This window comes from Acanthamoeba castellanii, assembly GCF_000313135.1.
Source record: "Acanthamoeba castellanii str. Neff unplaced genomic scaffold scf7180000082828, whole genome shotgun sequence".
Taxonomy (NCBI): domain Eukaryota; phylum Discosea; order Longamoebia; family Acanthamoebidae; genus Acanthamoeba; species Acanthamoeba castellanii.
Genome location: NW_004457578.1, coordinates 4,274 through 16,923, shown reverse-complemented (window position 1 = coordinate 16,923; position 12,650 = coordinate 4,274). Strand labels below are relative to the sequence as shown.

The 12,650-nt window shown below is 58.8% G+C and overlaps 6 protein-coding genes across 6 annotated transcripts; 3 read left to right on the top strand and 3 right to left on the bottom strand.

Moving 5' to 3' along the window:
• Nucleotides 1-27: 27 nt before the first annotated feature.
• ACA1_000840 (uncharacterized protein) lies at nucleotides 28-1,799 on the bottom strand (the record flags this gene model as incomplete). The annotated part of the gene is made up of 7 exons (XM_004343275.1): nucleotides 28-80; nucleotides 169-270; nucleotides 418-570; nucleotides 720-1,016; nucleotides 1,146-1,269; nucleotides 1,357-1,472; nucleotides 1,577-1,799. Coding segments are annotated over 7 exons (1,068 nt in total), but the record flags the coding sequence as incomplete, so codon positions are not given.
• Nucleotides 1,800-2,474: 675 nt separating this feature from the next.
• Nucleotides 2,475-3,270, top strand: ACA1_000830 (glyoxalase family protein; the record flags this gene model as incomplete). The annotated part of the gene is made up of 2 exons (XM_004343274.1): nucleotides 2,475-2,883; nucleotides 2,993-3,270. 2 exons carry the CDS (start codon nucleotides 2,475-2,477, stop codon nucleotides 3,268-3,270), a joined length of 687 nt encoding a protein of 228 aa, XP_004343324.1.
• Nucleotides 3,271-3,419: 149 nt separating this feature from the next.
• On the bottom strand, nucleotides 3,420-8,439 carry ACA1_000820 (MYC binding protein 2, putative; the record flags this gene model as incomplete). Its single annotated transcript, XM_004343273.1, has 21 exons — nucleotides 3,420-3,553; nucleotides 3,651-3,719; nucleotides 3,800-3,884; nucleotides 3,977-4,068; nucleotides 4,140-4,252; nucleotides 4,327-4,387; nucleotides 4,480-4,570; nucleotides 4,661-4,729; nucleotides 4,753-4,899; nucleotides 4,987-5,040; nucleotides 5,137-5,194; nucleotides 5,268-5,326; nucleotides 5,443-5,518; nucleotides 5,599-5,958; nucleotides 6,053-6,755; nucleotides 6,826-6,970; nucleotides 7,044-7,128; nucleotides 7,215-7,317; nucleotides 7,393-7,741; nucleotides 7,817-7,984; nucleotides 8,065-8,439. 21 exons carry the CDS (start codon nucleotides 8,437-8,439, stop codon nucleotides 3,420-3,422), a joined length of 3,396 nt encoding a protein of 1,131 aa, XP_004343323.1.
• An 896-nt stretch (nucleotides 8,440-9,335) lies between these two features.
• On the top strand, nucleotides 9,336-9,849 carry ACA1_000810 (guanine exchange factor for rac 30, putative; the record flags this gene model as incomplete). Its single annotated transcript, XM_004343272.1, has 3 exons — nucleotides 9,336-9,378; nucleotides 9,527-9,624; nucleotides 9,745-9,849. 3 exons carry the CDS (start codon nucleotides 9,336-9,338, stop codon nucleotides 9,847-9,849), a joined length of 246 nt encoding a protein of 81 aa, XP_004343322.1.
• Nucleotides 9,850-10,122: 273 nt separating this feature from the next.
• Nucleotides 10,123-10,804, top strand: ACA1_000800 (uncharacterized protein; the record flags this gene model as incomplete). The annotated part of the gene is made up of 3 exons (XM_004343271.1): nucleotides 10,123-10,239; nucleotides 10,377-10,514; nucleotides 10,580-10,804. Coding segments are annotated over 3 exons (480 nt in total), but the record flags the coding sequence as incomplete, so codon positions are not given.
• A 420-nt stretch (nucleotides 10,805-11,224) lies between these two features.
• On the bottom strand, nucleotides 11,225-11,788 carry ACA1_000790 (uncharacterized protein; the record flags this gene model as incomplete). The annotated part of the gene is made up of 1 exon (XM_004343270.1): nucleotides 11,225-11,788. One exon carries the CDS (start codon nucleotides 11,786-11,788, stop codon nucleotides 11,225-11,227), a length of 564 nt encoding a protein of 187 aa, XP_004343320.1.
• Nucleotides 11,789-12,650: the final 862 nt, after the last annotated feature.

Genomic DNA, 12,650 nt, shown 5'->3' with positions numbered 1-12,650 from the left:
GAAGGGGGTCAGCTTGTAGGTGTACTCGTTGGTCTTCAGTTCGAAGGTCTTATCGCGAATGCCATAGAACGCGTCCTCACCTGATCGGGGCCGCGTCAATGTGTGCCCATATGGGCGGGGAGTAGGGGGAAGAAGACGGGTGGGCGGATGGAAGCCCGTATGTCGTACCCATGTCGAGCTTGAAGTAGTCCTCGAGGTTGGAGATCTCCGTGGCCGTGTTCTCGACCTCGCGCCGGACGCTTCTCAGCCTGTCCCGCAGCTCCTCCAAGTCTGTCGACAAGCACCACCGCACGGTGAGAACCGCTGTGTGAGTGTGGTCACTCAAACGCCGAAGGTTGGAAACGAGAGGCACGAAAGCGACGCGACATAGAAGAGGAGCTGGCGGCGGGTGCGTGTGTATGCGCATGTGATGATCACCTGACATCTTCGCCTCTCCGGAGAGAGGCAAGGAGGTGGAGGAGAGGGAGGAGGGAGCAAAGCCGACGAGGAATCGCCACAGGCTCGCCAGAACGCCCTCCTCGGCCCCCACCTCCCTCTCCTCTCGGCCTCTAGCTTTGGAGGCCTTGTACTCTATCGTACGAAATTTAACCATGAATGACGTCGTTTTCGGGTGATTGCACGCACACACGCACACACGCCACACACGCCACACGCGCCAGAGAGCGAAAGAGAGAAAGAGAGAAACAGAAAGAGGGACGTGAAGGAGTGACGGTGTGTACCGGCGATGTCCTTCTCGGCCTGCTCGAGAGCCTCCTTGACGTCGTCGGTCCTCTCCAGGAGAACCTTGACCTCCTCTTGGGCCTCCTTCTTCTCAGCGGCCGCGGCTTCGTCCTCCTCGTCCTCCTCACCGTCCTCCTCTTCCTCGTCGTCGTCATCGTCAAGGCCCTCCTCATCGTCCTCTTCGCCGGCGGACTGGTCCTCGGCCTGCTCCTGGCCCGGGAGGGTCTCCTTGGGCTTGTACTGGGCCAGCAGCTCTTCGGCAGCCTTGGCCTTGGCCTCGAGCGCGTCGACTTGGGCTGTAGATCCGATTCACCACGCACCACGCACCACGCGGCACACACGAGCGTCAGTCAGTCAGGCAGCACTACGTGGAGAGAGGCAATCGGGAGGGGGGGGGATGGATAATGGGGCATTAGCCAGCCGACCTTGGAGGTCCTTCTCGTTCTGCTGCTTCTGGGCAAGGGCGGCCTTGAGCTCTTCGACCTTCTCCTGCTTCTCCTCGCGCACGCTCTTGGCCTCAGCCTCGTAGTCGCGCCTGATCCCCAAACCCTGCGCGCGTGTGCAATTGTGTGTGTGTCAACAGAGGTGAGCGACTCGGGTACAATAGGAGGAGGGACATGAGGGTTCGCTCCAAACCTTCTTGAAGGCCTCGATCTCCAGCCTCTTGGCGTTCCGGGTGTCCTCGCCGAGCGCGTAGCAGGTGTCCGGGCACTTCACCTTGCCGTCGTACTCGTCGCTTCCATCGCAACAATCTGTGTGCAGCACCGGTGGACGACGCGACCAGCACATGATGAAGGTGAGTCTCAGTCGCGAGAACGGCCAGAGCAGAGTCTAGACGCGCAGTTCTCGTACGTACCGCAGATGCCATCGTTGACGCGGGAGGAGAAGAGCGTGAGGCCGAGGTGACCGCGGTTGGGGCAGAAGAAGCGTCCGTTGTCGCAGGCACTGGTGCCGGGCTCGTCGCTGCCGTCCGCGCAGTCGCAGTAGTCGTCGTTTACCTTGGACAGCGGGAGGCCGGTCTTCGAGCCGTCCTTGCACTCAAACGTCTTGCCGCTGTACCGCGCCGCATCTGCGCCCATCATCACAAGAGCCACACATCAAATTAGTGCGGAATGTATTGAATTTACGAGGGCAGCACGTTTGCAGACAGGAGTAGCCCCCACCATATTCTCCACTCTTTTGAGAAGACGTACCGGAGGGATGGACACCGCGGAGATCAACTGCCTGGGCAAGGCTAATCGACGCCACAAAAAGGCAGCAGAGTGAGAGAAATGCCAAGCGTCCCATCTCGTTGGCGTGCTGGGTGGCTTTTTGTTTGGTCGCTTGTGCTACGTCACAGTTTTTTTTTGTTTTTTTCGTTTTTTCGTTTTTTTTTCGCTCGCCCGTACTGGCGTTACTGTTGGGCGTACCCAATCCAACACACCCTGCTGGGCATCAGGTTTGTGCTGGTCACGACAACCTCTACCAGCCTGGCTGCAACGTTGTGCGTGCGGCCCCGGTGAACACACCAGCGACGAGATGCAGAGAGTTGCACATTGGCAGCGCGTTTTGAGCGAAAAGAATGTGGAATGCAGCACATCCGCGGAAGGCTCCAGCCGCTTGCGCAGAACGGTCACACAACCGGGTGTCTTCGTGTGTCCGGGCGTGAGTCCCTGCCTCCTTGTTGCTGATGCTACACAAGCACAAACACGGAGGCCTTGCGCGCGGCTGCATTCACATAGACCCTTCCACCCTCCATCACCCACCACGAGACCATGGCGTCGACTCTGGTGTCCACCCTCGTGGCCACAGTCGCGCTCGACCACAATGGCAACGACAAGGACAAGCACAGCGAGGCTGTTGTGGGAAGGGCTACTGACAGCCATACACAGCCTGCCAACACCAAGCGCCCCGGCCTGCCCATCCATTCGTTCAATCATCTATCGAAGGAGACCGAGAATGTGGACGAGATGATTCGGTTCTACACCAAAGTCATGGGCTTCCGAAGAATCAAGCGACCACCGTTCCCCTTCGCAGGCGCGTGGCTCTTCATGCCCCCCAGCACCTCGCTCCACATCATCGAGAAAGATCCCAGCGTCGACCTTCCTGAAGGCCCGTGCGCTGCCGTCAAGAAGATGGGCAACTGGCAAGAGGTCGCCAAAAACCCTGCCTCTCTCAAGCGCGGTACCTTCATCTACAGATTTGTGTTTGCCTTTGTCTTTTCTTTTCTTTTCTGTTTTTTGCTCTCTGCACAGCCACGACGCATGACGCTCACCACGGTCTTGCACCACAGTAGGTCACCACATGGCGTTCAGGACGGAAGACTTGGGGCTGACCATGGAACTGCTGAAGGAGTACGGAATCATGTTTGCGGAGAGCGTGGTGCCTCAGACGGGCCAGCGGCAGCTGTTCTTCTTCGATCCGGACGGCAACGGGATCGAGATATGCGACTGCGACGTGGAGCCGCCGCCGTTCGAAGAGGAGGACGATGACCACTCGGCCGAGGGGCAAAACGGAGACGGAGGACGCAGTTCCACTGAAGCCCTCCAGCTCACAACTCAACTGAACTGAAGAACCCCGAATGGGAATGTACAGTCAAAGGAAAGGACGCCACAGAGGGAGGCGTAGTAATACAAGAACAAACATGAACCTAGGATCGAGTCGAATCGAAACCACAATGGCCGTACAGCAAGAAGCCGTCCTTTCGATGAACGCGCGCGTCAAGCGTTGCTCACCAGGCCCTTGAATTGGAACTGGCTATCGCTCTGGATGGCGCGACAGAGAACGCACCCCAGGCAGAATTCCTCGGTGCCGTTGGGCGGGTGGTACACTCCCAGCGGACAGTCGGAAGGCCCTGGCGCCGCAGAGAGAGAGAGAGAAAGAAGAGAGAGAATGGGCATGAGCAGAGCGGAAGCACAGTGAATGTACTCACAAGGTACGACGAGGAGTACCGTTGCACTTGGGCGCGGACTTAAGGTACTCTGGAACGGTCTTCCATTCGTTGAAGTCAACTCGCTCAGCTGCGCGCGGAGGCAGCACGGGGGTCAATAGGGATCGCGCTCCATGAGATTCTCTCGAGAGGGGCGGGGGGTGTTGGTACCGGGTACGCCGTGGCAGGGGTCGCAGAAGCGGGCCTTGCCCGCACAGAAGTACGTCGCGAGCCGGCAACAGAAACGGCACTTCCACTGCAGCAGAGAAGAGGAGGCGATGTTATGTTATCACGCGTAGGCCTGGGCATTTAGCACACGCAAGGCGTAGCGCGTGAGGTGGGACCCACCTCCATGTATTCTTCGCCGTGGATCAGGCACGTTTGTCCGGACGTGTTGCTGCAGGCGCCGCACACCAGTTCCTTCGGGTTGAAAGCTCCTCCTGAGCGAGACGCGCCGTGGTGGTTAGTGTGGGGTGGACGTCCCCTGGCAGGAATGAGATGGCGGAGGTACCTTGAGCTCCGGCACCAGGGGGTCCACCCATGTTGGCGCACTCCTTTTTGCCGCCAAAGTAGGGCGACCGGCAGCGGTAGCACATGTAGAACGCAAACGTGTCCGCAGCGAACCTGAGCCACCGCAGCCGCACGCGCTCAGTTTCACGGACACGTGCGGGAGGAGGAGGTGGGAGAGAGAGAGGTACTTTTCCGGGTTGTTGAAGTAGGGACTGTGCGGGCTCACAAGGGCGTCGTCCTTCTTCATGCCTGTAGCGAGGACGAAGGCCGCAAGTAAACGGCCGCGGTGAGTTGTGGCCTCTGGTGCGGAGCAAGCATATGGAGGCGGCGAGTGACCGTACCTTCGATTGCAATCCGCTCAACACCGGCCTTGGTGACGTACTTCTCCAGCTCGAGCAACGGCTTGAGCTGCTTTTGGAGCGAGGGATGGTCCTGTGTGGCGCAGACGAATATCGCAGGACGTCAAAAAAACTCCATCGTTGCATCATTCCGGGTAAGCGCGGCCGTGATGCGGTGACGAACCATGCGGACGTTGCAGAGTGGGCAGTCCATGAAGGCAAAGGAGATCACGGCTGTGGGCCAGCCCTCGGTCTGTTGTGTAGGTGAGTGAGCACGTGTATCGATGCGGTGTATGACGGTGAGGGAGGGCGTGCCAGCTTCTTCTTGGCGCAGTCGTAGTGGAACAGGTGACCACAGCCGGTGAGCGAAATGCAGGGCTTGGCGCCCAAGCCTTCGACCCAACATATATTGCAGTAATCATCCTGCGAGTTGCGGGGGAAAGGAATGGGGTGGATCAGTGCGCCGCTGCCGCACCACACTGGGGGTGAACCGCCAAGCCCGCATCTTACCTTGGTCTGTTTGTCGTCTTGCACGCAGTCGGGGTGGATACAGTGCAGACATTCCTGCAGCAGCAGCAGCAGCACGTACACCATACCCAAGGTCGCGTGAGGTGTCGTCCACAGTTGTCGACACAGTGAAAGCATAGTCGGGGTACGTACCCTCTCCAGGGCCAGGCCGTAGCACTGGTGGTTACAGTCCATGTGCTTAAAGCACCGCCTTTGGGCAACGAACAAACGAACACGTCAACTGGGTGTTCGAGGGGAGACAAGAGGTCTTATGTAGTACGTACCGCTTGATGGCTTTCCGGCACTCGACTTCACCGCACCACTCGTGTTCCAGAATGGCCGTCTGTTCGGTGCAATGTCCGCACAGTCGTGGAGGGAAGTCGAATAAGCGACGCGGCCCGCGCACGACAAACGAGAGAGGGCAGCGCCCCAGAGCACACAATGGGGACAGGTGCGTACCTCGAGCTCGGCGCGTTCTTGCTTCTTCGCCTCTATTTCCTTCCGCAGGATCTCCTTCTTTTGGTTGCACTCATCTCTGCGTGCGCCCCGCATGCGACAAACCAACAGCGTTAGTCTGGACCGTACGCCTTTTAGGGAGCGGCAGGGCGCACGTACTGCTCCTTAAGGAAGCGCTCCATTTCCTGTCGGTCCCACGCCTCCTTCTCGAGCACCAGTTCGTCGCGGACCTTGCGTACGCGTCGCTTGCGCCAGAAGAAGATGCCTCCGGGCACCCTCGGGATGTCCTTGGCGAAGGCCTGTATGGGGGCCGGATCCAGGTCATCGCCGCCAAGTATGTCGTCGTAGTTGAGCTCCTCGGGTTCCTCTTCTTCTACGTGAGGGGGCGGCTGGACGACGTGCTCGTCATCGCTGTCGCTCGCGCTCTCGGTCTCGCTCCCGGTCTCCGACTCTTCGGTCTCGCTCTCGCTGCAGCTCTCAACCTCGCTGATCTCGCTACTCTCGTCACTTGCCGAATCGCTGTTATTGCGCGTGAGGTGGACCACATCAGAATGGCGTACGGCCCATAGACAAAGGGCTGAGAGTGTGGAGAGCTCAAAAGAAAGGGGGGGACCTTGAGCGCTTGAGGGGCCTGCGCGCCTTTTTGCCCCTCTTCCCTTTGACCTCCTTCTCTTCCTCGGGGAGAAAGAAGGCGGCCAGCAGGCCCTCCGCCCCGATCTCCGAGGCTACGCTTTCATCGCTCGAGCTGCTGCTTGCACGCAGGACGTCCCTCGCTTCCTTGGCTGGATCCACCTCGGCTTCTGCCTCGTGCTCCGGCTTCTTTTCTACCTCTCCCTCATCGTCGTCATCTGCTTTCTCCTTTCCCTTTTCCACTTTTTCGGCCTTCTGCTGTTCCTTATCACCGCCATTGTCGCACGCCTGTTCATCGGCCTTCGCCTCTTCCTCCTTCCGCTTTTGCTCTTGCTCGACATTCGCCGGCTGGTCGCCCTCGTCTGGCGCTGACTCGACAGTCGCGGGCCCCGAAGCGACTTCTTCACCGGATGGCGGTTCCTCCGCACCTGATAACAGCGCATCGGCCAGCTCCGCGGCCATGTGCCCCGAAATGCTGAGGTCGCTCGGCGCCTCGATGTTCAAGATGGCGGCGGCATCGTCGAGTATGTCCTGATCCACCTTCTCCTTCTCCTTCTCCTTGCCTTTATCGCTCCCCGCTTCTTCTTCTTCTTCTTTCGCCTTCTGCTCGTCCTTCTTGACGGGCATGTCACAGATGATGCAGTGCTTGTAGCGACCATACATTTGATACTGTTGGCACGTGTACCCTGCACTCCCCCAACGGTCGTGCGAAGTGAGTCGGGGCATGTGTGCTTAGAGGGTGGTAGGTAGGGTTACCGGCGTGGTACGGCGCGGTCGTGCACGCCGAACAGAAGATGGTGTCGCATACGCGGCACCGGAATCTGTACTCGTGGTAGTGGGCGAGCGCCGGTCCCACGATGGCCTTGCCCTCGTCGTCCTTGACAGGCACTCTTTTCTCCTCCTGCGTTGCATGCATGAGTGAGGCCGGTCGTCAGTATAGGAGAGCAGCTGCGAGTTGCAGGGCGGGAAGGAACCTCAGAGGGCGGCAAGCGCTCGAACGCCACCCCGCATTCCTCCTTGGGGCACATGATGAAGCTTTCATTGGACTCGATGAAGACCCTGCCATACCGCACAGAGAACGGGCGGACTGGTGAGCAACAGCACGCATATGTACATCCACCTCTTGGCCTCACCCTCCTGCTTACCGAAGCGATGCACTAAGCTTGGAGGGGAGACTCTGCTTGAGGTGGCTGTGGCCGGGGTGGGCCGACACGAAGGACGGCCCCTGCTTTCCGAACACCGCCAGCCCTGCAAATACGACGGTATTGCAGCCGTGCGTAAGCGGCATGGCCATACGCGCGTGGAGGGACGGGGCGACGGCACCTTGCTTGAGGTCGTCGACCGACACTACACACTTGCAACTCTCCAGCGGGCAGGTGAAGTCGCGGTGCTTGGACAGCGCGAGCGGCTTCTCTTTGGCCTCCGCCGCTGCCTCCTCGCCTGCGTCGGCCTCTTTCTCCTTGCCCTTGTCGTCGGCCTCTCCCCGAGCGCTGTTCTCATCGCCCGCCACGGACACGCACACTGTCACTACCTTCTCGTCCTTGTTCTCGCGCGCCACTGAGTCTTCGTTTATGCCGCTCTCGCTTTCCCGCTTGGTCAGCTCGGCTTGCAGGTGATGATAGAGACACTCGACGCAGTAGCCATGCCCGCACAGCTCCAGCACGTAGAAGGACTACCGCGGGACACAGCACGGCATGTGATGAATGAACTGCGCCATGTGTAGAGGGCCAAGGGCGATGGTGCGTACCTTGCCGGCGACGACGAACTCCCTCTCGCACAGGAGGCACATGTCCTTGGCTTGCTCCTCCTCACCACCCACTGGGCTGGTAACGCTCGCCGATGGCGTCACGCCCATCTTCTGCGATTGCGCCAGGAAGCCCTTGACCAACGCCATCTCGTCTTCCACGGCCTCAGCCTGTCCCCCATAAAGACGCACCTCGTGCATTAGTAAGCCGACGCACAGGCGCGCCCACTCGAGGTGGCGAGGCAGAGCACCTGCGACGGGTGCTGCGGCGACGAGGAGTCCGCGGTCGTGGCGGCTGTGGTCTGGCCGGTGGCGGTCGCAGCAGCAGCAGCAGCGGTTTCGGCGGTGGTGGCAGTCGTGGCGGTGCCGTTGTTGTCCTCCTCGGAGGAGGAGGTGACGAGCTTGGACATGGTGAGGGTGGAGTACTTTTGCAGCTTCTGCGCACGCCTGCCGGACGCCTTGGTGGGGTGACGCAGCTGCACGCCCCCATCGCTGCCGCTCGCCTGCTTCTCCCCGTGAGCTACTGCGCCGGAGCCGTGCCTCTTCCCCTTTTTCTTTGCCTCCTTCTCTCCGTCGCCGCCGTGCTGAGGCGGGTCCACAACTCGCCCGGGCTGTGCATTACCCATGGGTGCTGCAGGAGCACAAGTAAGCACCTGAGAGGACAAGACTCTTGCGGGGGGGGGAGAGAGAGAGAGAGAGAGATTGATTGGAGGAGAGAACCTCCGTTACTTGCTTACAGTGCCAACGTTGGCTTTCTGGCACAAGACGATGAAAAGAGGGGGCAGTCTCTCGTCCAGCTCCAAACCTCCTGCGTAGTTTGTGGTCGTCGGATAGCACACGAAACAATAGAAAGGAGGAGAACTGTCCTCTTTTCTATTGTTCGGAATAGGGAGGGCAGATTCGCCGAACAAGGCGCTGTCTGTGGCCGTGGTGCGGCGCAAGTCAGTACCACGCCCCTCACATAGCGCGTAGGCCTGACAGTTCCGCTGCAGCGGCCGAGGCGGCGGCGTGGTCCGGTGAAGTCTCGTGTAGCGCGCGTCATATCGACCGTGACGGCGGCTATGCGGAGGGTCTCAACAACGGCGGGCCTAGAGACGGGGACACGATCGACACATCACCACCTTCGCACCACCTTCATAATCACCTCCGGCCTTCACCATCTTTTTGAAATGGAAATTCGTTGCCTTTTCAAAGTATTTCTGCTGGTGTTTCTCCATCTTCATCTCGAGCTCTGAAGCAGGTGTACAGCCACTATGGAGTCTTCCCCAGCAACGTCGAAGAGATTGAAGACGTGCGGCCTCTTTATTATTATATTATTATATTATATTTATATTTATATTCTTTCACATTATATTTTGCCACTCACTCGTGAGCATGCAACCATTACTAATCAATCGACCAATCAATCAGGGCTTTATGGTGCCGCTGCAGCAGGCGGGGTTCCTGACGAACGACGATAAGGCCAAGCTGTTCTCCCACGTGGAGCTCATTTTGAGGGTCAGCGAGACCATCCTCCTATTGGATGCAGCTCGAGGAGCGCACCAAGGACTGGTCCTTCGAGACCTGTCTCAGCGATGTCTTCCTCGCGCTGGTACATTACACGACACACACGACACACGGCACGGCACACACGAACACGACACCCGCGACACAGGACTCACTTGCGCGTGTGTCGTAGATCGTGTGCCGTGTGCGTGTGCGGCGTGTCGGTAGTCGCCTTCCTGCGGATGTACACGACGTACATCAACAACTACACCCAGGCCGTCTACACCTTTCAGCGCCTGCAGCCCAACTTTGCGCAGATGGTCGAGGTCCGTTCTTTTGCCGCACCCATACCCCAGCACTTCCGGCTGACGCGCAATCTCGTGTCTCGTAACTCAACACCCTCGTGTGTCGTGTGTCGTGTGTCGTGTGCGTCGACAGAAATGCAGGGACCACCCCGAGGCATCAAGCTGTCGTTCCAGGACTACCAGATCATGCCCGTGCAGCGCATACCCCGCTACGTGCGAGTACGGGAAGAGCTCAACTACTGCTGAAAGGGGCGAGGCGATCGTGGAGAGTGAGTGCGCGCAGAGAACGAGCAGAGAGGACGAGGAGTGGTGGATCGCTCTTGTCTTCATCACCCGGCGTTCGGCGCGGGGTAGGCGGGGATGATCGCCCGCAGTTTTCGGTCGGTTCCAGCCCAAACCAGCTCCTTGAACGTGTAGTAGTACTTCTCCTCGAACATGACTGTCCCTTCCACGGTGAGCTCTCCACGACACGACACGCAACATACGACCGCACACGCGCAGCACACGACACACGACAGGAGGGCAGTGGCGCACCCGTCTTCGTTCGGTGATGACGAGGATGTCGTTGAAGAGGAAGAGGTAGCACATGGGCGAGGCCGCCTGAGTGCCCCGGACGATCCGCTTCACCTCCCCCTCGTGGACCAGCCGCCGCGAGGGCTGCACCGCCTTAAAAGGTGCACCTCTCCCAATCTTTCACACCTTTCTTCACTTCTTCAATCATCCCATGCTTTGTTGATGCTCACACGCCACCTGTGGTGCTGCTGGCTCTGCAGAACTTCCAAAATCTGCAGTCGGCCTACAACCAGAAGAACGCCTGCCTCGCCACCATCCCGGCCGCGTCCACCGCGCCCGCTGCCGATGCCGCCACCACGCCCGCCAGGCGGGACGTGACCTTCCCACTCTCCCCACCCGTGCACCAAGCATCGCGCATCTACTCATCATCTGTGTATGTTCGCCTGTCGTGGTGTGCAGAGAGCGGATGAACGTGGTGCTGGAGAGTCTCGCCGGTTGTCTGTCGGAGCGCATCATGGAAAACGACGGCAACGTTGCCGAGCCCCGCCTCTCCTATCTTCGCAGCTGTACGCGCGTCCGCCGTCCTTCCTCTCGCCCTCCTCCTCCCCGTAACCACCACGTCCCTGAAGAGCCAGAGGAGGTGAAGAGCCGGCCGAGAGAGTGCACACCATTCAGACAGCGCACATGACACGACACGACACGACACACGGCCCACACAACACACGGCTCTCTTCTGTACATAGAAGCCAAGAGAGAGTGGCTTCTTCGCCTTGTTGCCATGGTGGCACAGCTTTTCTTTTCAGTTTCATGGTGGTGGTGCCGCATTAGGCAAAGGGGGGGGGGGTACCCGTCGACCGGCTGAAGATTTCACCACCAACACCAGACCTATTGCCTTTGTGGACTCGAGTGCGCCTGAGAGCAAGCGGCGCGCTGCCCAAGAGCCGGACGAAGCTACCGGTATGTGAAACCCCCCCCCTTAAGCCGACGACCGCAACAGAAGAAGGAGAAGCACAATCTATGCGGTGGTCATCTTGGTTTGGAACTAGGTCGGTGGTCGTGATTTATTGTAGTTCTTCAGTCGTTGGTAGCACCACTATTGTTATTATTATTATTCGTCTCTTGTCGTACTACTCGAGGTCGCAGCTGAGTTGTCTGTTCGCGCGGCCTCTGCTCGCCGCTTCATCGACCACCGCCGTAACTTGCGATCACACGAAGAGAGATGAAAAGGCAAGCGGGCGAAGAGTACTCTTGGTGTCTTGGCCAACCACCACCACTCGACGGGCCACATCCAAAGCGCTTCGAAGTTGAAAGAGAGATGCAAGCGTTGGCCCGGGGGGGGGCTTGGACAGGGGGAAAGGGAGGCACATCGGAGCAGTGGTGGGTCGTGTGCAGCGGTTGCAGCTAAGAGAAGAGCCGCACATGCACGTCCTGGCGGGGGGGGGGCAGTACAGCCGCGAATCTTGTGCAGGCCGCCGTTCGTGAGTCGTGATGCGACATCGTTGACGGCGGCAGAGTGGAGTTGGCGCGTGCAGCTACAGAGGCTGAGGGAATCGTCATGATGGGTACCTGCAAAGAAGCTTCTTGAGGTAGAAGATGTAGAGCAAGTAGTGGACGTCGGCATCTTCTGGGGTGGAGTGATGCTGTTGAACATGTCTCTTAAACGTCGTGGCATCACGTTCGACGTTCAAAGTTGCCAAGCGTGATAGCAGCTACGATGTTGAGGCTCGATGGGCAAGGAGGGAGGAAGAGCAGCTGAGTGGTTTCGATTTGACCCCAAGAGGTGTGCTGTTGGGACCCATCTCTCTTGCGTAGTATACTCTAACATCTCTCGGGCTATAGATAGGCGAGGAGATGGCGGCGGAGAAGATGAGGTGGCGAAGGGGCGAGAGATGTGTGGTGCCCTGAACGTTGCTTTCGCTTCCATCTCCGCGCGCCTGCTTTCCGTTGCCTTCTCTTGAAGTATTCCAGCGATTTACTAATTACCGCTTCTAATTGGTGTTCTTTTCCGCGTTTCTAATTGGTGTCTTTTTATGCGTTTCCACAACTTCCCTTTTTGGGCTGTGGTGGACGGGCACCTTCTCAAAGAAGAAGGTGGAAGGTTTGCTTTTCTTTTGTCGTCTCAACCAAGCAAGCAACTAACAGCACGATGAACAACACCATGAAGTTCACCATCTGGTTCATGGCGATGATGGCCCTCATGATCGGGCTCACCATCACCACCATCCCAACCGTCGCCGCGATCTACTCCACCGTTCGAGTTGAACAGTCGATGGTCCCCCAGGCTGGCTTCACTTCGACCAACTACCACCACTTCTGGTCGGCGTTGGTGGCGAAGGTCGCCCGCTCCATGAAGGAGCTGCCACCGGTCCGTGTCGGCCGCCATTACTTGGCGCCCGAGAAGAGTCTGATGACTCTGTCAGATGAGCACCGCGGCTACTACACCAAGTGTGTGGTCTCGTTCGACATGGTGATCATCATGTCGCTCACCCTCATCCTCAACAAGGCCATCCATGTACGTCCCCCCCCCCATCTTA